This window comes from Zosterops lateralis (assembly GCF_965231275.1).
Source record: "Zosterops lateralis genome assembly, chromosome: 4".
NCBI classification, from domain to species: Eukaryota; Metazoa; Chordata; class Aves; order Passeriformes; family Zosteropidae; genus Zosterops; species Zosterops lateralis.
In genome coordinates this window covers 69991448-70017801 of record NC_139765.1, presented here as the reverse complement: position 1 = coordinate 70017801, position 26354 = coordinate 69991448, and the positions used below count along the sequence as shown (strand labels likewise).

At 46.8% G+C, this 26354-nt stretch overlaps 1 protein-coding gene across 1 annotated transcript in view; it reads left to right on the top strand.

The window, feature by feature from the left end:
• Nucleotides 1–23973, top strand: part of LOC310908104 (store-operated calcium entry regulator STIMATE-like) — a 29825-nt gene extending 5852 nt beyond the window's left edge. The window contains exons 2-8 of the mRNA XM_083858781.1: nucleotides 5104–5152; nucleotides 5382–5477; nucleotides 7175–7296; nucleotides 15220–15332; nucleotides 16385–16468; nucleotides 17445–17561; nucleotides 23320–23973. Coding sequence (XP_083714907.1) covers nucleotides 5104–5152; nucleotides 5382–5477; nucleotides 7175–7296; nucleotides 15220–15332; nucleotides 16385–16468; nucleotides 17445–17561; nucleotides 23320–23433 — 695 coding nt within the window. The 3' untranslated portion in view covers nucleotides 23434–23973. The remainder of the gene's footprint in view (nucleotides 1–5103; nucleotides 5153–5381; nucleotides 5478–7174; nucleotides 7297–15219; nucleotides 15333–16384; nucleotides 16469–17444; nucleotides 17562–23319) is intronic.
• The last annotated feature ends 2381 nt before the right edge of the window (nucleotides 23974–26354 follow it).

Sequence of the window (26354 nt, the reverse complement as noted above, 5' to 3'; positions counted from 1 at the left end):
TTGGATAAAATGCTGTCTTTAATGCTTAAAGGGAGTGGAAAGTGGATGATTGTTAAGATCCCTTCCAACCCAAACCATCTGTGATTCTATGATAACTGCTTGTGCATCACTTTGTTCTTCAGGTGGTGTTCTCTTAATGATCTTGGATTTTATGGTCCTACTTTTATCTTGCCTTGTCTAAACTCCATTTTCCAAAGGATTGGCTTGCAAGGTAGTGATGCTTTATATGGAGGGAATCACAACTGTCTCCTCTAGGTTGCTCTGCATTTGAGTTGGAGCCCAGCCTCAGTCCAGGTGTCCTGTAGGATCTACTGTGTCAGCAGATAATATGTTCTGTTCTCAACGTGCAAAGCACAACTGGTGCTTGTTATCTCACAGCTTTGGTTGGTGACCACCTGGCACTTGGCTAAAATACCAGCTGTAAAAACCTGTGTAAAAATAAGACACAAAGGGTAGAGGTCAAAACTGAGAACCATGCCAGGGTGCTCTATGGCCTTCATTGGGGCAGTTGGAAACTCCAGAAGGATGAATGTTCCAGCTGAGCCTTTATTTAAAGACCCTTCCAATGAAACCATCCTGTGATTCCATGAGCGCAATCTCAATTTCTGTCCCTTCCTCTGGCAGTTTTTCTGGACGGGCTTTCATTTCCATAGCATTGGTTCAAGGCTCTTTGGGAGGGAATGACTAAATTCACCTAGCGCAGACTGAGGATGGAAGTCAGCAGCAGCCCGTGTCATCAAACCACTGACAGCTGTTTTGAGGAGGAAAACCAGGACTTCTGCTGCTCCCTGAAGTGATGGGGGACAAGTTTCACACTTTTCTGGCCAGCAGCACGTTGGCTGCTCTCTGCAAACAGTGGCTGCTGCTTCCTCCCATTGTGTCTGGGGTCGAGCTGTCTGAGTGGCTGCAGGCTCAGGCTAAGAATAGTGCAGACCCCAGGGTTTTGGCTCTGTGTCCTGCATGCTGGCTCCTTTCCTGCCTGGGGCTTGGAAAGAGCCTGGGAAAGGGTGGGTCCTGCAAAAGAGGTTGAAATGTGTTATTGGAGACTGTACTGCTGAAAATAACACAGAGGTTGGGCAGGGGAAGAGCTTCTGTTTCCTCCCTGGTACAGTAGCTCTGAGTCCTCTTCAGCACAGGCCAGAAATAAAGTCCTGACCCTCTTGCTAGTGGGATGTGGCCCTGGAAATGGGGTTTGTGGCAGTCAATTTAATCCCTTCTTAAAGGCAGGTAGCAGTATCACCAGTTTGGGGCATTTCAGACTTTATTTTTGGTGCACCTTTCACAATTTAGGTGTATTAATGCATCTAAAAGTGCTTCTCATGTCAGGTTCATTTTCAGTATCCAGCCCCCAGGCCTGCTGCTGAGCTCAGTGGGGTCAGGCTTAAATCCCTGTAAATCAAATCCCAAAAGTTCTGCCTGTTGAGTCAACACCTCCCTCCCAAACCTCAGCTTCAGAATCCTGTGGTTGATTGCAGTGAGATTTGTCAGGGAGGTGGTCTGGCTCTCGGCCAAGGATGTCTAACCATATCCTTGGGAAATAACTTTCCCCCTATAATTTTGTAGAAACCTGACTTGGTGGCCTGTTTTGCTGATCAGCAGCTGGTTGATGCTGCAGCTAGTTCTGGTTAAATTGGGGGGTTTATACCTGTGCTGATGCACAAATCTGCAGCAGATTCTGCCTGAATGCAGTGTGGGGTCAATGGGGGATGCAGGGAGGATGTTCTAGTGTGGGTGAGGAGCAGCACAAGGAAATAGGGCTGTTGTTGTTGCCACTGTCTTTGTCTTAGTTATTATAATCAGAGAATTGTTTAAAAGCAGAAATAGGCTGTGGGACATGGACTGTGGCAAGCTCTGATAACTTCACAGCAATTGTCTTTGTCTAGGGCAGGCAAAGCTGTCTGTCCCCTTTCTACTGCATCAAGATAACACCATAATGAGTATTAACCTCTATATTACCCTGGAAAAAAGAGTGAGGACAGTTGCCATTGTGCTTTTATCTTCTACCTTTCTGACTATTTCCAGATCTATATTGAAAAGACTACAGCAAATCTTTTTTTTTTTTTTTTTTTTTTTTTTAGCATTTCACAGGTTCTCATTCAGATGTCAGCTCCCACCCAGCCTGGTGGTTCTGAGGGGATTTCAGGCATGTGTGATCTTTATTGTCTTTGACTCAAGAGGAAGGGGTGGGAAGTACTTTGTTTCCTGCCCTACCCTTTCTCAGCCCTGGGCAGGGGATCTCCCACATTGTCACTCATCTTCCTTCCCTTTTTGGTTCAGCTTCACAGCTTTTTGTCTGCAGCAGCTGAGGTGGGAACTTGTGAGGGCAGACCCTGAAGAAGGCAGAGGCACCATCCCAGTGATGCTCTGCTTGTGTTTGATGGGATAGACCTGGGTCCCCTTCTCATGGCTCTTACAAAATCTTAGTCACAGAATGTCTGGGAGCTCAGAGATCATCCAATTCCACCTCCCCTGCCATGGGCAGAGACACCTTCCAGTAGACCCAAGGCTGCTCCAGGCCCCTTCCAGCCTGGCCTTGGACACTTCCAGGGATCCAGGGGCATCCACAGCTTCTCTGGGCACCCTGTGCCAGGGCCTCACCACCCTCACAGAGAAGAATTTCTTTCCAGGATGTACAGTAACATTCCTTCCTTGCACAGGGCAGCTTGCTGTGCACCTCGACAAAGCTGAGAGGGGAAGCAGCATTGAAGTGTTCAATAATGTGGTTGGGAACACAGTTGGGAAGACAAATTTCTGATGCCTTCTGGTATAGACCAGGTACATTCCAGTCTCATTTTCGATCTAGTTGAGTGGGGGTTCTCTTCCATCTTGTGCACCTCTGTGTGCAGTGAACTACATTTTTAATTTGTCTCAGGTATTTTTATGGAGTTTAATTTGGTCGTAGGTGCTAGAACTCAAATACCACTTTTTTTCCCCCGTCCCCTTGGTGCGTGCATAACTTTCCTCAAAGTAAATATTAAGGATTGGACTGATCTGTCTGAGCCAGGGTAGCAAACCCACCTACAGCTGGTGGAAAACCGAGTGGACTGCAGTGAAGGGAAAAACATTTTGAGAAGAAAAAAGGAGATTTTAGCCTTTCTCTAATGTGATCCAGCTGAGTCTGTGCCTGTGCATGCCATGTCTTGGCTCTCTGTAGCTTTTGGAAAAGGAGAGAGAAGTTTTGCAGTTGCTGCTGAGTCTCCAGAGCCCTGCTGTGCTCACTAAGCACAGAAGTGCTGCTTCATGGAGGGCTCCATCATCTCCTGGAGTCTTCAAAGATCTGCTGCTGCTGCTGGGTGGATTTAACATCCTCCCCCCAAACCCAGGTCACAGCTACCAAACAACTCTGCTCCCTGTTTAAGCTCTGGTAATCTTGGCTGGATTTCTGGTTTAATTTGGAGACAGCCTGCTGCAGCTCTGCACAGTAAATGCCCTATTAAGCAGTTAATTATTTCTCTATAATACTAGCTTTTATCTTTAATACAACAGTTTTACTGTCTCTGATAATTACACAGTCTCAGATAACTCTCTTAAATCTAATGAGGCATGACAAGCTGTGTTCAACAAGGCACCACACCATTAACTTCTTACCTCTTGCTTGTCATCTTATCACACTGAATTACTGCGTTTCTAGCCTGAGTGGCTGTGGATGCATAACATGTCACTTCTCATTAAGAAAATAATGAAAATCACCCCTGGTGCTGCTGTGGTTGGGCTGGTGGTCAGCTGGCTGGCCTGGAGACCCCTCTCTGCAGCATTGTGCTCTTTGCCCCCATGAGCTGAGGGGTGGTTTAAGCACTTCTGGCCACTTGGTTGGTCCATGGCTCTGATGCTTGTGGGTAGGTGAAATGAAAATTTGCCTTTGAAGAGCATCAGTGGTGATAGATCTTGTCTGTGCTGGTGGAAGTCGTTGCTGCAGGGATATCTCATGGTGGGATTCAGATGGATGAGGGAAAAATGGGGATTTTTTTCTGGACAGGGATGGGACAAACTGCTGCAGAAATGTCTGGTGTCAACTTGACTGATGCCTTGTTACTCATTACTGGCAGTAATGGCTCAGGTCATTGTAGTGCTGGTTCTCTGTGGAATTGAGACTGACACCAAAACCCTTCATGGGCCTGACTGAAGTCCTGGGATTGGGGGAGATCACAGGATTGGAGAATGGTTTGGGTTGGAAGGGACCTTCCAGACTATCTTGTTCCACCGCTTGCCATGGACAGGGACACCTTCCACTGTCCCAGGTTGCTCCAAGCCTGTCCAACCTGGCCTTGGACACTTCCAGGGGTGGGGCGGCCATGGCTTGTCTGGGCAACTTGTTCCAGTGCCTCACCATCCTCACAATAAAGAATTTATCCCCAATATCCAATCTAAATATCTCTTTTTTTAGTTGAAAAAAGTTCCTCACTGTCTGTTCATCTATTGCCCTTGCCAGTAAAAGCAGTACAAAGCTGCACTTTGGAAATGTCAAGGCTCCTGTCAGGGAAGTCCTTGCATCCTTCCATGTTGGATCAGGAAGGCATTTCCCAGGAGAAGGAGCCCAGGCTGACCTCTGAGTGCTCAAATTCAGCTGGAGAGAACAGAGCAGTTACCTGACCTTGTTTGTTTTTAGGGAATGTAGAATTCCTTCACTATCACTGCTGTAATTTCAAGTTGCCTGGAAAGGTTTTTAGGGCTGGGGTAGGCAGTGATGAGGGTTCCCTCAGCATTCCCCAGGTCACTTCCATGGCACAGGAATGCTACTGCTGAGTGGTGCCAGCAGCACACACCTCTCTCCAAACTCCTCTGCTGTCCATCCTGACCCGTGGAACAGAACCATGGAATCACTGTGGTTGGAAAAGCCATCCAGGGTCAATTCCAATCATTAACCCATCACTGCCAAGCCCACCCCTGACCCCTGTCCCTGAGCACAACATCTGTGTCTTTTGGGCATTTCCAGGGACTTTAATTCCACCACTACCCTGGGAAGATCCTTTGGCTTTGCTCAGCTTTGTAAACTTGTAAATGCTGAGGGTCCTGCAGGATTTTTTGGCTGTTTTTGCAGTGAAGGTGGGTGCACACGTGGAATGCTGTCTCTGGGTAATGTAACATCTCTGATTCTCTTTGCAGTAAAACGATTTAAGGAGCCAAAGGCAGAGAGGCGTCCCTGGAGGATATGGTGAGATTTTTTTTCATTTGAAACTTGAAAAGACTGTTTATATATTTTTTTTTGTTCTCCTCTTATATTAACAATCTTCTAGCCCCCCTGTGTATCCTGTATGACATTTAATTGTTAAATGGAATGTGCTGCTGCTTCCCAAGGAAAGCTCCATAAAGCAGCTGGTGTTCCCTAGAAATAAAATCCCCTGGATAACTCCTCCAGAAAAATCTTGGGTTTTTTCCTCCAGGTTTTATGATACCTCCAAGCAAGCAATAGGTGCCCTCTTCATCCACTTTGCCAATGTTTTTCTGTCTGATCTCACTGAGGAGGACCCTTGCTCTCTGTGAGTACACCAGGCACTTGCATTCCTGCCCTGCATCTGTCAAAGGGAGAATTGTGTTGGGAAGGGTCATAAACAGTGGAAACAGATCCATTTGAAGCACTGCATGGGAGTAAACCCTGCTGAGCTTGTTTTTGTGGTGTCTGTTGTCTTCTTTGCTGGTCCTGTTTGGGGAGATTTCTAAACCAAACTTCAGGCTTAATGTAGAAGTGCCACCTTTACTTCAGCCACTTTGCAGATAAAAATGTAGTATCAGCTCATTCATTCTGAAAAGCTCTTTTAGGCTTCAAAATGCCCCTTAAAAACTTCTGGCCTGTCTCCTTTTTTTTTTTTTTTTTTGTATTAAAGTGCTGCACCTTGACATGTTTCTTTAAGCAGACACAACTTTGGCTGGGGCTGCACGTAACCTCTTAAATGATGTATTGTTGTTTTTTTAAACAGTGTTTCAAAATAAACCCTTTCATGCTTAGGCTGTGCCCTTTGGGTGTGTTGTTTATTTTTCATGTGTGTTTTATGTTTTCCCTGCACTGCCTGACTTGTCATCCTGAACCAGGCAGCTTAAAAACCCTCCAGCCCTGTCCCTGGGCTTTGAGGCTCATACTCTGTGTCCTGCCCAGTGGAAACCACCAGAGCCTCGTGTTTGTGTGGAATGCTCCAATTTCAGCAGCTGGAAACTGTAAAAAGCCAGCCAGGCTGAGCTTTTGGATGTAGAAAAACTTCATGTTATGCTTTCAAAGTGGATATCAAAAGCAGATTGTTTTCTTCCAATTTCTTGGTTCAGAGGCAGCATCAGGTTCTGGAAAAGGAAATGCTCACTGCTGTAGCCTTGTGCTTGGCATAGAAATCTGGCAGAAAATATTGCAATAATGGAAAAGTGCATAAAAAACCACTTTAGTCTATGTGATTTTTTTTTTTTTTTGGAGTTCATTAAAATACCAAGCCCTGGATTAGAGCTTGGACCCTGCAATCCCCACAAGGTCCCTGCAGGTCTCCTGCCTCTGGCACTTTTCCCAGTGACACTTCAACATCCAGAGCTGCAGAGCTCAAGTCCATTGAGCCAAAATCTCCTGGCAGGGATGGGTTCAGCTCCTGGACCTGCAGTGGGACCTGAACTTGAGGTTTTTGGGATCTCAGGGTTCTTGCTGCTGAGCGAGAACCCATCACCTCTCCCAAAACCTTCCTCTCAGTCTGTGGCTCTGTTTTTGGGAGCCTCTTAGAGCTGTTCAGAAAAATGAACTTTTTTGCCTCTTGTGCTGCCCAGTTTATAGAGCAACTGTGGTGCTCAAAAATTTGCCATTTTCTTATGTGAATTTCTTGAACAGTTTGGTTCTTTTCCTCTGAAACTTGAAATTTTCTTCTTTATAATAAGAAAAAAAAAAAAAAGATGTTGCAAATGGAAAAAATGGAAAGCTTCCTTTTTGGGGGATAACTTTTAAAAAGTATTTATTGCTACATGAATAAATGAGCAGTGCCAGAGAGTTAGTGGAGCCTGTCCCTTTTCTCCTGAACAGGCTTTTAAACTAAGAAATTGATGGTAAAGGTTTAGGAAAATGGAATAAAAGAGAAAGGAAGAGAGTTTGGATTGTTAAGCATGGTTGTTTAAAATCTTGGGGTTTTTTTAAATTCATTTCCATTATGAAATTAAAGATTTTGAATAAGACTTAAGAACAGCTGAAACCTGAATTTTCCTCTGCTCCTAGCTACCTTATTAATTTCATCCTGGATGCCACGCTGGGGATGCTGCTGATCTGGCTGGGGGTGAAAGTTGTCTCCTGGATTGTGCAGCACAAGAAATACACATACCTGGTCTTTGGGGAGTATGGTAAGTGTCACCTGCTCTGCCCACAGGGGCTTGGTGTACTCCCAGCTGGGAATGGGGACAAGAAAATGGCAGGAACTGGGGCTGAAATGGGAACAGTTGCCTTTTGTTACCCCTTCTTGAAGGAGGTCATGATGGGTGATTTAAAGGTTCACTGGAGTGTGGCAGGGTGGTGAGGAAAAGCTGAGCATTTCCTGGGATGTAGAATATATCCCAGGACATCTGTATGGTAAATTAAGGGGTTTTTTTGTGGGGTTCTTCTGTGGGTTTTTCTCTACCATCTCCATTCAGAATATGGAGTTGTTCTTTCATTTGCCTTGAGGAGTTGTTCTTGCATTTCCCTGTAGTAGGGATCAGCCAGGCACAGTGTGACCCCAAAACTTGAGTTCTCAAGTGTGGCCTCTCTCTCTTTAAATTCCTGCCTTGAGATGGAGAAAACGTTTCCAAAAAGCTGCTCTCAGCCAGCCCCACTAGAGGGTGGCAGTTCCCTTCCAAAAGAGCAGAGCCAGCTTGCTGGAGAAGCTGCAGGAAAGGCAAAGCATTAATTTTTTCCTATTTCACATTACATCTAATGTACAGATTAATTCAGTGATATTTCAGAAAATACATCTGATTCATAAAAATTGCAATCTTGCCTTTAAGATGCTAATCGTTAAGTCTGCTCTGAAGTTAGTCTTGTCTCTTTGTGGTTTTAGCAGCTGGTCTGGTATCTGAGCTGGTGAAACTTGGTCCCAGCTAGGATTAGTTTGGAGACCCCACTGCCTTGTGAACTTTCTCAGCCTGTGCAGATGGGTCATGGCAGAGGATGAAGGAAGGGCCTGGCTGGGTTTGTGAGGCAGCAGAAGCAGCTACAGGCTGGGAATGAGGTGATGTGATGTGGCAGGGCTGGTTGTCCTCAAACCTGAGAGTGGCTTCAAAGGCTGATCTCCAGGGCAGTTTCAGCAAACTCACAGCAGGTATTTAGTGAGGGGACTACCTTTTGTATTTCCCTAATAGCTCCTCTTTTATAATAGATCAGACAGGTGAGACAGCAGAAGAATCCAGATATTCTTAATTCAGGAACTGGAGTTTTTCCCCTTTGAACCACCTCAGGACACAGCTTCAGCTTTGTGTGCCACGTCTGCAGTTGAGCAGAAGCAAAAAGCATGAGAAGTGTCTTGGCAGAGCAGTGATGAACTTCTGTTGAGCTGTAGCTGGCCCCTCATTAGGGCTGGCTTAGACCACAGAAACAGCTCAATCCTTTGAGAAAATCTTGCTTCCATTAGTAAAAAAAAACTGTGCTGTTGTTGAAGTTGGTTCTTGGATTGGGGGTTAAATATCTCATCCATAAGGGAGAGTTTTTGGTGCAGGTCTCTGGCCAGAGTGACCCCAGTGGAAAATTCAGGTGGGAGCCAAGTGACATGTCCAAGGCAATGCTGTGGCAGGGCTGGGGAAGGGAAACACTCCCGTCCTCATCTCTGCTGTTAAGTAACTTCCAAAACAGTTGGGAAGACGCTTGTAAACTTTGTACAGTTGGATGCAGGCTCCAGGAATATGATTCATTTTCTGGGCTAATTGCTGTACCAGACTTCTGCTCCTCAGGAGAATTGAGGGAAGCAACATAAGTTTTCTCCTGCAGAGGAGAAAACCAGGGGAGCACCAAATCCATGTTGCAAACAGCAGCCAGTGCCATCAGAACAGAACAGTTGTGGTTTTGTCCAGTAGAGTCAGTACCCACCTTCCTGCATCTATTTGGAGGGGAAAAAAAACCCCAAAATCTGTCACAGCTGTGTCCTTCCAGCATCCCTGCAACTGATGCAAACCACTGCAGTTGTTCTTTGCTGTGGGCTGCAGCAGTTGCTCTTGCTCTGTGCTTGCTTCTCCTGCCTCTGCAGCCCTGGCTGGCTCCCCCTGTGCAGCTGCATTAATGGAGAAGTGAAGTAAAGGGGTGGGGGGAAAGCACTTAAATCTGTGCTGCTATTTTAAGCATCCAGCTGTCCAGAATTGTTTAGAAAAATCAATTACTTCCATCTTTCCAAAAGCCCAGGAACAGGCACTCTGAGATCAGCCTCTCTTGTGCCTGAGCTCATGGCCAAACACTGCTGCAGCCAGCAATGACCTGTCTCACAGCTTGTGGGGAATCAAAGACTCCTGTTTGCTTATGTTCCTCCATCTTTTGCCCAAAAGCTCTTGATTACTCTCTGAATTGCCTCTAAGCACAGGAAACTGTATTTTGGAAGGTGCTGTCTCTTCTCAGAGTGCCTGGCTCCTAAGATAAAAGATTGGGAAGTGTGTTCTTGGCACAGGTGGGCTTGGGGAATGAGGATTGCCTTGCACCCCCTCAGAGCTAACAAACTCCTACCCCTGGAGGTGCTGAAGGCCAGGTTGGATGGGACCCTGAGAATCTCCCATGGCAGTGGGTTTGGAACTAGGTGATATTTTTAAGGTCTGTTCCAGCCCAAACCATTCCGTGATGATTCTGTGAAATTCCATAACTGCACCAGTGCTTTGGCAGGTCATGATTATAGGAGCTGTCCCTGCAGGGAACCATCACAGGGAGGAGAACAAAGCAGAGTTTAAGCTTCAGAAGATGTGGGAGATGGATACCCAAGTTCTTGGAGGTGCTGTTGGGCTGGGACAGGTTGAGCAGGGAAGGTGCTGGCTCCAGTCAGGGTGTGCAGATCAAGCCTGACTGAACTTTGTGCCTCATCTCCAAACTGCTCCGGCTCTCTTTTCCCTCTCCATGGCAATGAGCAGCTCCCTAGAGAGCACTTTTGTATGGCTGCAGTGTCCTGACATCTTCATTGTGTTTAATAATTCTCCAGGATTACTTTAGAAATACCCCATTATTTCTTTTAAGTAAGCAAATACCATGAATTTCCATTGAGAGAGAGATTTCCTGCAATGTGCAAGTAAAATTTTCTAGATGAGCATTAAGAAATGAGGGGGAGGAAATTGTACTCCCTGGAAAATATCCCTCTGGATGCCCATCTGGATGTTGGCTTGTGTAGCTGTGGTCACTGGCTATCTAAGCCTGATGCTTTGTTCAGTGTCTGGAAATGGAAAGGCATCTTGCCTGCAGGCCTTCAAAGTCTGTTTAGTGGCCTGTTGAACTCTGCTGGTCAAATTTAGTTCTAAGAGAATATGCTCTGTGCCAGCTGCTGAGTTTAACTGAGGACCTGTGTAGGCTGCTTTTTGGCCCCGTGATGATGTTGTACAAAATTTCCATCACAAATATTCCCACATCCTGGAGCAGTCCAAGGAGCTGGCTGCTCATGCTTGAGGAAATACTGCTGGAAATAGCTCTAACCTGAGGGGCTGTCCTGTGCTCAGCTTGCTGGGCTTTTCCACCCCCAGGGCCAGGGGGGAAAAGTGAGGAGAGGGCTGAGATTCCTGCTCAGGGACTGAGTGTGTGGTTGGGTTTCTTGCTCTGGGCAGAGGTGCAACCTCTGAGCCTCCTGAAACTGAGTGACAGCAGCACTGTTCCCTGCAGTCTGAATATCCACAGGGACCAAAGATCCAGGGCAGTGACACTGCACTCTGGGGACAGATTCCAGCTGTGCCCTCACTTTTCTCCAGTTCAGCAATGTGACAGCTTGTCCAGAGGAGTTGGGAATGCCCCATCCCTGGAAGTGTTCAAGGCCAGGTTGGATGGGATTTGAACAACCTGGTCTAGTGGGAGCTGTCCCAGCTCATGGGATCTCTTCAAATCCACACCATTCTATGATTCAATCATTTTAGCTAGGTACAGAAAATGCCAGAGAGGGTCTGGGGTGTCCACTGGACCCATCTGGCTGCTCTGATGCATCACATTCCCGTCTCTAAAATCCTGGATTTGCCCTTCAAGTGAGCATTTCACACAATTCAGAGTTTACTGCTATTTGCAGCTCAGATTTATTTGCATCTACTTTATTTTATAGAAGAGTATGTGTGTACCTTCCTCTGTCCTTGGCACTGATAATTAGATCTTTTGGTTTTGGATGTACCATTTGAGTATCTCCTAAGAAGTTTTTATTGGCTTTTTTTACCCCAACCCTGTCACTTCCAGTGCTTTTAAATACTTGCCTTTCCTCAAACCCCCTGAACCCCCCACTTTAGCTGTGGCTGAGCCTTTTTCCTACCTGCTCTGTGTGCACAAATCCCCAGCAGTCTGTAAATAAAGCTGTCTGGCACTGACATGTGGGCTGTGCTGACAGCTCGGTGCATTAGGCAGCCTGGATTAAAACTAATCCTGTTGTGTGGTAACAGCTCAAATACCTCAAGCGCTGCTGCTCTGGCTCCCACGCACAAGTGGAATAGGTGACACATTCCTGTGAGGTTGCCACGGCCTCCAGTGGTTCTTGGGCTGCTCCAAGGAGGTTTTGCTGGTGGTGGGGAGCACCAGGAATGCTGCTGGAGGAGAGCAGTGGTTGCATCCTTTGGGGTGAAGGAGGAATATTAATTTCTGTGAGGATGGGAAGGTTTTAGCAGAGGGTGTTCATTAAGCTGGAGGGAGAGGTTTGTGGTGGACTCCATGTGGTAAAGCTGAGATGTCCTGAGTTCCCTCCCAGCTAAAACCAGGGACAAGAAACTTAGAAGGGTTCAGAGGGAGTGTGATACTTGCAATCACCCAGCAGGTGTGATGTGGAGGCTGCAAAGATCATTCAGACCAATTCCCTACTCTGCTGTGTTCAGAGCTTTCCTTTCCTTGTAGGAAAGAGGAGTATGTCTGTTTTATTCTAATTTTTTTTTAGCCTCCAGGCAGCAGATTAGTTTTTGCTGGCTGGGAACATGGTGTGGCTGAATGTCTTGTGGACCCTCTTTGAAATTTATGTATAGAAATGCTTTCTGTAAGAAGAATCCTTTCCCGTCCATAATAGAGCAGGGCAATACTTGAGCCATCAAAGACATCAGGCTGATCTGAGGATGCCTCTGACCAGTTTTCTCTAGGAAAGCAGTACTTACATAATGAGCTCAGCTCCAGTCTTCCAGCCTTTCCCTGCTGTAGGAGGAGATGGGGTAAATCTGTCTTACGGGCTTGTCTAGGGACCACACCAAAAGCTTCCCTGATGAGATGCCAAAAAATGTTGACTTGAACATTCCTGTTACTGGTCAGAGTTGGGTGAATTGGTGGTGTTGGGTGGTGGATTAGTGGATGATGAGCACTGGGGTGGATCAGTGGTCCTTGGATGACTCCACACCTGCTGAGGTAAGAAGCAGACAGCTGCATTTCCTGGTGAAGTGGAAATGAGCTGCTGTCTCTAAGTCACCTTTGCAGCCCTTAAGGCCGTGCTGCTGTTTGGTTTTCACATTTGTCTTGAATCATTTTGGTACAGAGAAGCCTCCTGTGCTTGGGAGATCAGGATGCAGTGAAAAATAACAGTAGGAACACCCTCTTATATCCCTTCTGGATGTGGAAGTTAAGTCCTGAATACCCAGGCAAATCCATGCCTAGGGTGGGTTAGGAAGCAGGTTGTCTTTCCTAAGGTCTGTGTATCAGCCTGGTGAGCCAAAACCTGCCTCCAGCTGTCCAGGGCAGAGAATGCAGAACAAAGAGCCACAGCCATTGTTGTGGTGGTGGATGATGGTGTGTAGTAATGCACCCCCTCCTTAGTGGGTTTTTCCATATAGGGGAAGGTTTAAGACTCACCCCTTGCTGTTCTAATAAGGTAAAGGACCCAGAAACTTTCATGTTCTTTTCCCAGTAACTGGCCAGGTGCCAGCACAGAGGCACTGGTTGGGTTTTGGGAATGTACCTCAAAACCTGTTGCCAACTTCATTAGGCAAGGTGCCAGAAAGCCCACCTGGACCATCAAGTACTTAAAAGACTTCACAGAACTACTCAATATTTTATTTTTGGACTGCCTTACCAATGCTAGTGCCTTCTCTGCACTGTGTTCGACTTATATTTCTTTCGTTTCCTAATATTTGTTATTTTTATCATTATTAAAACCTCTTATTTTACAAAGCATGTCCAGAGAAGTTGTCTCGCTATTATTAAGCCACTCTGAGAAGTTGCAGCCCTCAGACTTGATCCATATTCATGGAGCTTATTACACTCTGGCCACATGTAGTGACCTGTCCCTGCAAGGGGGCAGGTATTTGGGAGAGATCTCAAACTTGCTGTTGCTTTTTTGGACAAGCTGAGATGACAGGGAAGTGCTGTCACAGAGAGCAGATCCACAAAGGGCGCTGTGTCTGTCAGTCCTGTCCCTCCATGGGGGACAGAGCACAGCTGACAACACAGAGCAGAAGGGAAAGAGTTCAGATGCAGGAAGGATACAAGGGATGTGTTTGTTTTCCTGTTTTGTTTGCACTCAGAGCTCTGATGGGTGGGGATAATGTGGGGAGTTTATGGGAGAATTGGTTTGCTTTTGGGGGGGTATGGGGCAAAAAGGTTCACTAGACCCAACCTGTGTGCCAAAGGCAGCCAGGCATCCTGATCTATTGGAGAGGCTTTTAGGAGGATCAAAGCCTCTCTGACACCAGCCTGTAGCTGCCAGCTGCCTCTGACACTGCTCCCATCTCCTCACAGACCACCCATTAAGCCGTTGCCTGCCAAGGAGCAGAGATTCCTCTCTCTGGAATCCTCCACAGGCTCTGCTGGGTGTGCTTCCACATAACCTTCCTGGCTCCCTCTTCCTGCCCTCCCTCCATGCAGTTCCTGCTGGTTTGGCTCTCTCTGCTTGCTCTCCTCATCCCTGCACCCTCCTCCTCCCAGTCCTTCCCTCTCCTCTTCTTTACTTCCTTCTCAGTCATGGCTTGAGCAATTAAGATTTTGGGGCACAAGGTGATCCTATCTTGGACACTACCAAGGTGCCTCTACTTTTTAGCTGTAGCTTTGCAATGAGGCAGATGTTTTGGTGCATTGCCAACAAATGGCATATAGAATAATATGACATATAGAATAAGGACAAATGTACCTGTACCAAATGACATATAGAATAAATGAGATACAGAATAAGGACAAATGTACCTGTAAACCTGTTTTGCACTTGCTGGGAAGCCAGTCCCCACGGAGCTGGGGTTTGGTTGGACACCAGCTCTTACCCAACCCAGTATGTGCTGCTGGATTTTGTGGCCAGAGGTTTTTGTCAGTGTGGATAAATGTGCCTTTGCAGCAGACTGCTGGTGATGTCTCCCCACTGCCACATCTTGACAGAATTCTGCTGAAATGTGAGGAAAAGTGAAGCAGAGCTCCCAGCCTGCTGCCACCTGACCACATGGTACTGGCATCTGTCAGTGCCAACTGCATGGATTCCCTTGCATGGGTAGAATTCCAAATTCTGGCCAGATTATGCTGGGAACAAGTGTTGCCAGGGGTTATCTTTGTCTTGAAGTGGTAAGAGGAAATGCTGCAGCTTTCCTGAGCCAGATACAGTGGCTCAGTTTTGCAGAGCTGAGATATTCTGGAGAGCCAGGAGAGGTGATAACCAGCTGGCAGGGTGTTCATAAAGGGCTGAAGCAAGCACATGTAAGAGATACAGAACCATTATTGTTGTTAACAATACAAATATGCTTTTCCTTATTTCTTGCTGAGTGCCCCATTGGAAACATGCATATTTAATTAGCATTGATTCTTTCTGAGTGAATTGCTTTAAAACCTGGGATGGTGGAGCTGTCTCTCCTGCTCAGACAGTATCACATAACCAGCCTTTCACTTCATCAGCACAATGAAATAATTCTGCTCAGGCCTGAGAAGTTGCACTGCTTGTAGTGAAAATGGTGACTTGAAATTTTTGAACTGTTTCTGACAGCAGTGTAATTATGTGGGTAAGGCTTGGCAGGGAGCACATTACAGATTTTATCTTTAATGATTTATTTGCATCTACTTTATTTTATAGAAGAGTATGTATTTATTGGCTGGTCCTTGTAGAGAGGGGAGCCAGTATCAAGCATGAGGCAACTTTCCTGCAAGGCTGTCTCCTCCTGTCCTCTGTCCCATATTTAATACTCCCTTTTCTACAGGTGACCCTCCACAAGCTGCTGCCTGGATTGGCCAGTGTATCCTCTATTTGCTGATCATGGTTTTTGAGAAGACTGTGATTAGCCTTGTCCTGCTTATCCCTGGTTGGACAAAGGTAAGCAGTATTTTTCTAGCTGTAGCTGTTGTGGTTTTCTTTTTGTCTGCTTTGCCTGATTCATGATTCCCATTACTGAAAGCCTTTAATCCTCACACTTACTGACATCACTCTGTAATCATTAGCTATTGCTTAAATTTTGGGAAACATGACTTTCATAATGGTTTGGCTTTTGGTGCATTCTCTTGCTAGTCAAAAGCTAATGGAATAAGATGATGTTTTAATTTTCTTTTCCATTGTTGGCCAAAATGGGCTGGGCTGGCAGCTGAGCTCCTTCGGTTCTGCCAGAGGATTTCTATGTTCTTCTGTCAAGTCAGTCCATGTTGGTGTTTTGTGATCCCATGCTTAAACCAGGGGGACTCTTAGGGATTTAATTTAGAAAAAGCTATTCAAGTACTCTGTTGTCTTTTCCTGCTCAGCTGTTTCTGTATGCCAGCAATGTCAATTGTGTTGATCAGAAGTTTATCCTTAAAAAAATTAAAACAATAGCCTGTGGGGTTTTTAGCTACGTACTTCCTGACAGGTAGGTGTGATGTGTGTAAAAAACCTCATCCTGAGAGTCAGAGGTAACTCCAGTTTGGAGTCCAGGCTCTGAGGTACCAGGCACTGTGTGTAACTTGCTGGAGTTATCTCCAGCAATCTGGGAGCATTTATCTCTTCAAGGCTTGTCCTTCAAACCACAGTGCTCACAGCTGGATGTGAACTTCTTCAGCAGCACAAATCCAGACCCAGAAGTGCTGCTGGATTCCTCTCCATGGTTACTGTTCATGGCTGATGTCCTTGTTCTGCAGATGAGCTCCAGGGAGCCAAGGGAAGTCCCACCAGTTGTTGTCATGGATAGTTAGATTGAAAGACTCACAGAATTTATTTCTGTACAAAATCATGTGTTTGGCTGCTGGGCTAAGGGAATGTCCTGTGTAATCTTTTAAGAGCTGGGTTGAAGCACAGGCTGCAGAGCTCTGGCTATTCATGCAAGAACACAACGAGTTTCCATCAAAATTCTTGCAACAGAGCTGTTCAAGTAATGTTTCTATATGTTTTCTCCTCTGCAGCTTCAGCAGATCCTCCTGGGTTATATCCCAAACCCTCAGCTGGAGCTGGTCCTGGTGATGTTTGTTGTGCCTTTCATAGTCAATGTAAGTGATGCCTCTGCAAGTGCTGGATGGGCTGGTTTGGGAAAAGAACACCCTCATGGAAGTGTGCACAGGGACTGGGGCAGCCTTGAAGTGGCTGGGAGAAGGTGGAAGGGTGTGTAAAGAAATGTATCTGTCACCAATCTGTCACTGCCACAGTCTCTGTTCCCAGTTCCCATCCCTTTCTCTGAGCTGTTGTGGGGCTGACTCTTTACCTCTTGGAACAAAGCTGGGTCTTATTAGGTGAGAGTTCATCTCAGTAGCAAGCGATGAGTATGGGGATGCCCAACACCCTTTAAAGTCCTGTAGGATGGCTTGTGACCTTGACAATCCAGTCATTTGGCTGGATGAGATTGTGTTACAGCAAGACAAGGTGCTCAAGGTTACCCAGAACTGTTGTTTTTCTCAAAACCAGTTTTGACAAGACCTCCTGAAAGCTCAGCTCCTTCTTGTTTCTCCTGGCTCTGGGTAATCCTTGAGCTGCTGCTCAGTTCCTGCTAAGGTGGGACTCAGATGCTCCCTGGACAAGCAGGGAGTTGAACTCACTTCCAGCTCATCCCATGCACATTTCAATGGATGCAGCATTGGATGGATCTGCCTCTCTCCACCATCCCAGGCTGCATTTTCACATTAGAAAGCAAATTCTGGTCCTCAGAGAACTGACCAGGGACTGGTTCAGGCAGATGAACTTTGGATGGAGCTTGGTTCAATGGTTATGGTCTGGTGGAAACTCAGCCTGTTATGGTGTTATTTAATCTGGGTCTTCAACAGCTATGGAAACAATGGGATTTGTGTAAGATGGGACTTAAGGAATTTGCCTCATCCAATCCCCATGGACACAACTGATGCAGGGCTGATTTAGGTATGAGGTTGATCAAGGCTGGATGTCTGGAGAAGCCAAGAGGAGAAGAAATATCTGGTTGAATGACTCTGTATTTTGGTCTCTACAATCTATTGATGTAACTTCTTTCTCCCCAAGGCCATTATGTTCTGGGTTGTGGACAGCTTGATCATGAGGAAATACAAGCAGAAGGATACCCTAGACATCAATGGATCCATAGAAACTCCTCGGGCCAGGAGGACTGAGGAATCTCAGGTAAGACCAGGGATGCAAACTTGTGTTTCAGACCAAGCTGCAAACTTGTGGGATGGTCTGTGTGTTTTACCAGGACCCTGTAACAGAACATCACATTGCCTGGACCTGGAGTGGTGCCTCATGGGTGTGGGTGATCACCCTGAAAAGTCAAACTCATTCTAACCATGAGCAGTGTCACAGCCCAGGAAGTGTTGCTGAAACACTGCCCTCAGTGATGACTGAATATCTTGGGGGAATGAGCTGGCTTCTGCACTGATCTGTGTGTACAGGCTAAAATTGTCACTCTGAGCTTTGCTCTATTTAATTCTAATTAATTTTGGCTGGGAAGAGCTTACTTTCCTCTCTGTAATTGTTAGCATCCGTTTTAGAGGACAAGGCTTAGCTGGGAATCCTATTTTTGTCAGCATTTGGTGTTTTTTCAACCAGATTATTGTCCCTTAGCTGGAGGAGGCTGTGTTTTGTGTACTCTGAGCCCAACAGTTAAGAGTTACGGTGGGGGAGGAAATGCTGCAATTCCAGCAGACTTTGTTCTTCTTAATCTTGTGTGGTTTGTTGGGTAGGTGGTGTCTGCTTCTTACTGACCTTTGGGCAGTGTCCACACTCTTGGTCCCTGGGAGGAATTCCCTTCCTTCTCCTGGCACCCAGGCCTGGTTTCAGTGTGTTCTGTGTACAACTGCTGGTATCCTGCAGCTCACTGGCCAGACTTGGAGAGATAAGATAATTTCTGGCAATCACAGGCTGGCTCCTGGAGGAGCTTCTGCTGAGGAATTTGGGATGAACACAAATAGCTCTTTGCTCTCTGAGAGTTCTTTCATAAGGAGTAACTCAGCTCTTGTGCTGATGGATGGGATGGCCCATCAGTGGTGACATTGCAGCACACACAGAGGCAGTGATGTTTTAACAGGGATGTTCTAACAGTGTGTGCTTGGCAGTCTGCACAGCAGCCAAGGCTTCTGTGTCCCAGGGGTGCAGTGGGGAAGTGGCCACTGCTCTTGCAGTGTCATAGGAATCCTCTCTCTGGCAGGGAGGGCAGACAGATGTGAGCAACTGTTAGACAAGAGAATCACTCCTCCAGGGATAAGCAGCTCTGGAGAAGTCAGTGGTGGTAAATCAGCCCTGCCCTGCCCACTGGGTGTGTTCCTGAAGGCCCAGGGTCAGTCAGGATTACACCAGCTCAGGAGCAGAGCTAAGGAGGTGGCATCTCTGTCCGAGACAGCTTTTGGAGCCAAACCTTGCAGCATGCAGGCTCACAGATGGTGTCCCAGGTGCTGCTCCTACATGGAGATGGAGCTGCACCTCCGTCTGGTTCCACTGGAGCACTGCAAGTGTTTTGTGACCTCTAGATCAGGTTTGGATAATCTGAAGGAGCAGCACCTGCTAATTTCGAGATGCTAAGAAAGCCTCTTCTGGCAGGTCAACAGACAGGAAGTTTCAAGTAGTGGAAACAATTCCCACAATCTGCCACTTTCTGTCAAAGGTTTCTCTTCACCTTCCAAGTACCTGACTGCTCTTCTCTGAAGACTTCAGCAAAAATTCAACAATGTGCAGGTCATCTGTTCATCCTGAAACCCTCTGATCCATCAGTGCAGTGGAGCTTCCAAGGGGACTGGTTCCTCCTTGGAGCAGTCTGCAGGGATTGCCTCCTTTATGCTCTGGCATGTTCCTGTGCCTCTGGCCTGACAAATATTTTGGGCAGGGAAGGAAGATTATGAAGAAATACAGAAGTGGGTGACCTGTTTTCCAACTCTTTCTTGGCACTGGGCCTTGAGGAATAGCCCGAAGCTCCTGCTTCAGGTGTCAGCTTCTTAAGCTGTGAACTGAAGATCATGTTGACTGGCTGAGCCCTACAGCTGGATTGACTGGAATTTGGGCTCAAAAGCAGAAAATGAGCATTTGCTGGGCTCGTTACTGCTAATAACCTGTTCAGGTGGGGGAATTTCCTGTTTCCCTGCTGCCCAGTGGAGGAGGAAGGGGGGCTGAGGGGTGTAGGGCAGAGCTAATGTGTCCCCCAGGTTTATCAGGGCTCATCAGGGCTGTCTCACTGCAGGCGCCACCAGCTCCCCATCTCGCTGCCTGCTTGAATTTCAGCCCTCTGCCTATCTCGCCAATGGAGTGTCATTATTTTCACATGAACCAGCAGTTTGTGTTTGGAAAAGGAGGGGGAGAGATAGGAAGGAGAATGGAAAGAGTGGGCTGAAGTTAACCTGTTAAAAGCCCACGCTCTGGGGGGCAGCAGGAAACCTCAGCTCTGCCCTTGGCTTGGTGGAGCAGCTGGGCAGCAAGAAGAAACCCAAAAGCAATTCTGCTTCTGGTGTCATTTACTGACTCTGTGGCTGCAGCCAAGGAAGGAGCAGCCTCTTGTGGGCTTCTAAGTTCCTTTGGTGAGCCAGAGGATGAGCTCTTGCTGCTTCTTTTACACTGAATCTCTAAAAAGGGACAAACTCCCTCTTTATGGCTGGAAGAATTTCACCTTTCTTTCCTTCCGTGCCAGTCTTAAGCTTTGTGTTGTTTCAGTCTCCTGTCCTGCCTTGTAAATGTTCATGGAGTAATTTTTTTTTCCCTTCTTGAGGGATAGAAAAGGATCTCTTGAATGCCAGTTTGCATCCAGTGCTGTTCAGCCTGGGGAAATTATTTCATCTGCAAGGCCCTTATTTTTGCTTTGTATGTGTCCTGCCCTTGACCCGAGGCTCTTTTCCCTTGCCCTTGTAACTCCCAATGAACTTCAGATCTTATCAGTGATTTCTTTGTTTCCTCCACTCAGGAAAACAAGTCAGTTTTAATAATGTTTTATTTGATCTTTTTTCAGTTGTTTTTTTTTTCCCCAGGGAGGTGGATGAGTTTCTGTTCCTTTCCTGCAGGCTCGTATTTTTAGAGACAACTCTTAAAGCAGAAGTCCAGTAACAGTGGTACTTGTGAGAAAAATTAAGGTGAAATTAGAGGCTACTTTGAGGCTGGAAGGAAAGTTAATATACAGCATGAGGGCCTGCCTTTGGTCAGGATGGAATTCAGCACCTGTCCTAATTCCCTTCATAAGGAACTCTGTATTTTGGCATTCATTAGATGAAGGTGCTGATAGACACCAATACAGAGCTGCTTACTTTATAAGTGTTGGAACACTTAGAAAGTCCAAGAGCAAGGTGGATTTTCCTGTTGTTTAGCTGAGAAACAGTTTTAATTTTGATTTTTCCCAATTTTTAATTAGCTCAACCTCATGGTATGCTCAGGTTGGCCAGGTCTTTACAGGGAAGATAAATGAAGGTGGGCATAGAGGTGCCTCTGGAAGGAAACTGTCCCATTTCATAGTCTTCCTGACCCATTGAAAATCATGCTGTGGAATGTGTGAGGTGTTTAAGGACTGCTGAATGAGACAGCAGTACATTGTCCCTGGACTGGGAAACCATGTCCCACTCCCAGCTGTGCCACCAGCCTGCTGTGATCCTGACCTGGATGCATCTGCAGGGAGAGACTTGTCCAAGTTATTCTGAAAACTCCCAAATCAGAGTTGGGCTTGAAAATGATACCTGAGGATGTGTCCTATGGCTGTCATGGCAATGAGGTGCCCTTTCATGGTGCTGCTTGCTGGGGAATTGTGGAAAGGTTACTGGGGGACTCTTGGCTTTTGTAGTTTCCTACAAGTGTGTGGTGGGAAAGTAGCACCTTGGATGGGTCTGGATGCACAACACTGTGTCCACTGTGCTTGGCTGCAAGGGGATTTGAGTTTTCAGCTGAAACCCACCCAAATCACCTGTTCAACGGGCCCCACAACCAGTTTGTTGCAGCCTGTCAGAGCTCAGTGAGTTCACAATGCCGCCTGTGAGTAATTACCCACACATTTCTTCAGGTTCAACAGCATCACAATATCAGTGTGATAAACAGGAAATCTTCACGTGAGAGAGATGGAAACTTTCCAGTGTGTGTCCTGAGCCAAAAAAATTAAAATTCCTTGAGACCAGTGAAGGGGACAACAAGAGAGCTTAATCCAGTCTGCTGCTGTCCTTTATGTGTCTGACTGTGAAGAGAACACCACTGGATGGAGGAGCTGGGGTGTGTGTGTGAGGGTGGGGAGCAGGAAATCTTCCCCTGTGGCTCTTCTGCTCCTTTGAAGTCTCTGACTCACTGGAGTTCAGTTTTTCCTGTTTGGTGGTTTTGTTGCTGTGGTGACTGGCCCCGTGGTGCTGCCTGAGTGCTGACAAGTGGAGGGCACTGGATTCACAACTGTGTGTGGTGATAGACAGAGACAAGAGAGATGCCCTCTGCTCCTGGTTTTGCCCAAGAGATACTGGGCTCTGGGACTGTTGGGAATGTTCCATGTATGAGCACTGGGATGAAAGTCCAGGAACCATCCCTTGACTTAAGCCTTTGGGCTGGAAGGCTGCTGAGTCAGACACAGGGAGACTTCATAGTGACACTGCAGCTTCTCTTGCCCAAATGTGGGTGTTTGAGGAGATGGGGGTAGGACAGGGTTGAGCCTGGTCTGGAGCACAGCTCTGATGAGGAGGAACTGGGGATGCAGGAGAAAAGGAGGCTCAGGGATGACCTTATTCCTCTGTACAACTCCGTGAAAGAAGATTGTAGCCAGGTGGGGATCAGTCTCTTTCCCCAGGTAACAACAACAGGACAAGATGGAATGGCCTCAAGTTGCACCAGAGGAGGTTTAGATTGGATATTAGGAAGAATTTCTTTACTGGAAGGGTGGTCAGGCATTGGCACAGGCTGCCCAGAAAAATGGTGGAATCACCATCCCTAGAAGTGTTCAAAAACCATGTAGATGTGGTGCTCAGGGAAATTCAAGTTTAGAGATGAACTTGGCAGTGCTGGGCTAATGGTTGGACTCAGCCTGGGAGATCTTTTCCAACCTTCAGGATTCGATGATTCTAATCTGTCCAGCCATGGATGTTACCCATGCACGCTGCTGGCTGGCACTGGGCTTCAGCTCTTCTGCAGTGAGTGCAGCCATCTCCTGGATAAAATCCAGCCTTTTTCCTCTTCCAGAGGATGTGGCTGGATGATGCCCACACATGGCTCTGTCTGCATCTTGGAAATGCTCCAGGCTGATGGCAGCCAGTTTAGGTCAGCCCGTGGTAGCTTCAGGTGTGGAGTTAACTATTGAGGGTGTAGGGGTTCCTGGGGGCAAAGAGCAGCCTTTGGGTCCTGCAGGAAAAAAAAAAATAAAAAAATGCTTTTTTTACCTCAAACACCAGTGAGAGGGTCACTGCTCTGCTTTGGCTCCCACAATTCAGACTGAGCCAAGAGCTGCTGTGCCAGGTAGAAATGAGGTGGTGCCAGGCTAGGACACCACTCCTGAGCTGGCTGGCTGTGGCTGAAGCTGAGCCTGTAGCTCTGCTCACCCTTCTGGCTGAGCTGTGGAGGTGACAAGCAGCTGGGGGCCTGGGAAAAGGTCTACATGTGGTACAGCTGTTCACAAAATATGTGGCCTCGTTTTTGTACATCTCCACTGAGGCTTCAGCCAGGCCTGAACATCCATGTGTGAATCCTGTCCCATGAGGAGTAGAGCCTTCAGCTGCCCATTCTGCTCCCCAGGAAGGAGGCTGGGACAGCAGATGGTCGTGGTGCCTGTCCCCAGATCCATTTGGCTGTTGTTGTTGGAGAGATGGTCTAGATGACCTCGAGGCTTTACCCATCTGCCAGAGAGGATTGGATCTGGCAGCAGACCCCTCTAGGAATGCTTAACTCCAGCAAGCAGCACTAGGATCTGAGACCTTTGACTCCATCATTATCTGTCTGTTCTCCTTTCTAGGTACTGCTCTCCCCAGACATGGATTTTGATCAGTCTGAAAGCGACCAGGATATTTCAGGACTCCGGGGAACCAGCCAGAAGATGAAGCAGCCCAGCTATCAAGTGGTCATCTGACAGCAGTGGGGCAGGGGAGGCGGAGGAAGGAGCAGCACTGTGATCCTTGAGCTGGCCAAGGAAGGGAAGGGTGGGGAATACTGGGTGACCCTTGTGGATCTACAGAGATCCTTTTGCCTGCCTCATCTCAGACCTATCCTGCAGTTGTCTTGTGGGTGGTGTCTGTGCATCCTGTACAGGCTGGAGCAGTATCTGCTTTGCCTGTCTGCCCCACACACAGGCACATTGAGGTTGGGGATACAGGGATGTATTTTCCCTGGCTGGACAACTGGTTGTGACTGTTTTTTGGGGTTTCTTTTTTTTGTCAGGGCTAGAAACTGAAATTAAAAGATTGTCTGTATTTTTTAATAGAAAAGGAAAAAAAAAAGGCTCTATTCTGTATTCTGTACTACCTGAACTGTGACACTTTTATATGCACAATGCTCAAAAGAATTGGTTTGCAATATGTATTTAAATGTCTTGCATTGGGAAGATTGTCCCAGTGGATCTGATTCTTTTTACTGTTTTATAAGGAATCCAATAAATATTTGACCTAAAATTGCTTCATAGATTAAATGTCTTCATGTGCTCAATGTTCTGCACTCTAAAGCAGTGAAAGGGAGGAAGGGGAGCTGTTGAAGTCTTTCCTGACCAGGGGAAGGTTGTGTTTCTGCAGCAGGGCTGTTCTGTTAAACCTAGAGATGAGGAGCTTGAGCCACATAGATGAGGAGCTTGAGCCACATTTTGGTATCTGTGGTTGAGGTGTAGGAGCTGCCTCAGTGCAAAGCCCCTGGTGCTGCAGCATCAGCCTGTGCTGGGCTCCAGAGCAGGCTCAGAGCTGGATCCTTACAAGGGAGTGTTTACTGGGAGCTGACAACTCGCCCTCTACTTAGTTTAAAATAAACAACTGGAATGTCTGCAGGATCTGATCCAGACTGAATCAGGAAGCTCCATTAGCTATCCCTCTACTGGGGGTAAGGAGGGACCTGGGGTGGCACTGCTGCTGCTGGAAAACACCCTGGGTCAGCTCAGGACTGGCATTTTTCTGCTCCAAGTGTGAAATGCAGGGCTTTGCCCTGTTTGCTCTCCTCTTAGCAAACTGTATTTGTCTCTAAACACAAAAATGCAAAACACTTTGCAGCTGTCCTGGGGAGAGGGTGAGCACAGAGCAGCTGCACCACCCCACTCCCAGGCTGGATGCAGAGACACAGCTGTGGAGAGACCTATCCAGAGTCCACATGGGGGGATAGTCCTTGGAGCAGAGATCTGGAATCCACTGGGCTGGTATCCCTAGTGGAGCCAGGCTTTGCTTCTTGCAAGACAACTCCCCTTTAAAAGATGGATGGGAATGATCTTTTATTTTCTTTTTTTCCCTTGTATTTTTCCCAAAAAAACAGCCCTTATTAAGGAGTAAAAATTAAAGGATTTGGATTTTCTAACTTGGATGGATTTAGATATAAAGGCTGAGCTTGGAGCATGTGAAGATATTTGGTAGGAGTTTCTTTGGGGTTTGGTTTGTTGTTTTTCTCCTGACTTCAAAGTGTTTGAAGCCTTAGATGCAAATCAAAGTCTCGGATGCCCCTCAGTGAACTAGACACGCTTGGCTACACTTGCAGCTGTGCAGCTTTAAACTCTTTTTCTGGAAATTAAGTCCTTTTTTGTTTTTCTTCCTTAATGAAGGGTCAGAATCCTACTTCTGCTGGCACATCAAAAGGCTTTTGGAACACATGGCACACAGTGCTCTGAATAGATTATTTATATTGCTCAGTGCAGTTGGTTTCACAACACAGCTTCTGCTTGTATGAGGAGTTGAGGAGTTCTGCACTGGTCAGGGCTGGAGTAAGTCCTCTGCTGTGTAAGGTTTTGACTGGAAATAGATTAAAACAGCTTCCTTACTAGAAGCTTGCTCCCTGTTTTGAGGAGTAATGGCATTATGGAGTTTTGTTCTTGCTAAGGGGCTGCACCATGCAATCCTGCAGTGGGTGAAGAGTGCAAATTTGGCCAAAGCAATGTCTCTGTCCTGAGCTGGACTGTGAGTGACATGACCTTCATTGTAGCCCTTAGTTGAGGCTGTCTGAGGAGGTTCACAGTCAGCAATAGCAGGACAAGTAAGATGTGGGGGAAGGTTCTCCCTCTCAATCCCTGTGCAGCCAGTGCTGTTCCAGCACTCTGAAATGGTGCTGTGCAATAGTTTCCATTGCACTCCGGAATGATTGCTCAGCCTCATTCCTGAGCTGTCTGAGCAATGTGCAATCACCAGGCACATCCCTGTGAATCCAAGTGCTCTGTGGCACTCTTGGAGATGAGAACAAATGTATTTTCACTGCAATAACTGCATAGAGGCCTGGGAGCTCTCTGGGACAGCACAAAGGGCTGTGAGGACCAGGCCAGAACATGTTTCCCCTCGTGAGAGAAGGAAGTGTGATCCCCACTTCAGAGCTGAAAGAAATTGAGATTTACAGTCCATGACCTGCCTTTGCTCTTGGGACAGCAGGAGCACAAACTCTTTTCCCATGTCCTATTCTACTGTATTTAAATTCTGTGGTTAAACTCTCATTTCAATGTGGGAGTAGAACCCTAGGGTCTGCTCTTGCCTCCTACCAAGTATATAGAGACTAAAGAACATCAGTGACCTTTAATTTTCCACTGAAATTACTTTGGTTCCCAGCTTATTAACTCGTGAGTGGTTCTTTCAGTCATCTGGTGAGCCTGTCTAGCAGCATAAAACACACACAACCTCAGCTTCAAAGCTTGTTTTACCTTTGCCAAATGAAAGCTTCACTGCAGCATTCACTGTAAAATATTTATTGTGAAATGGATAACTGGAGCCTTAAGGAGACCTTGAGTATATTGCTCCAGGTGCTTCATATGGCTGAGAAGTTGGACTTGATCACTGTTGTCTTCAGGCCCTGAAAGAAATGTGTTTCCTTGGCTGGAGGAGG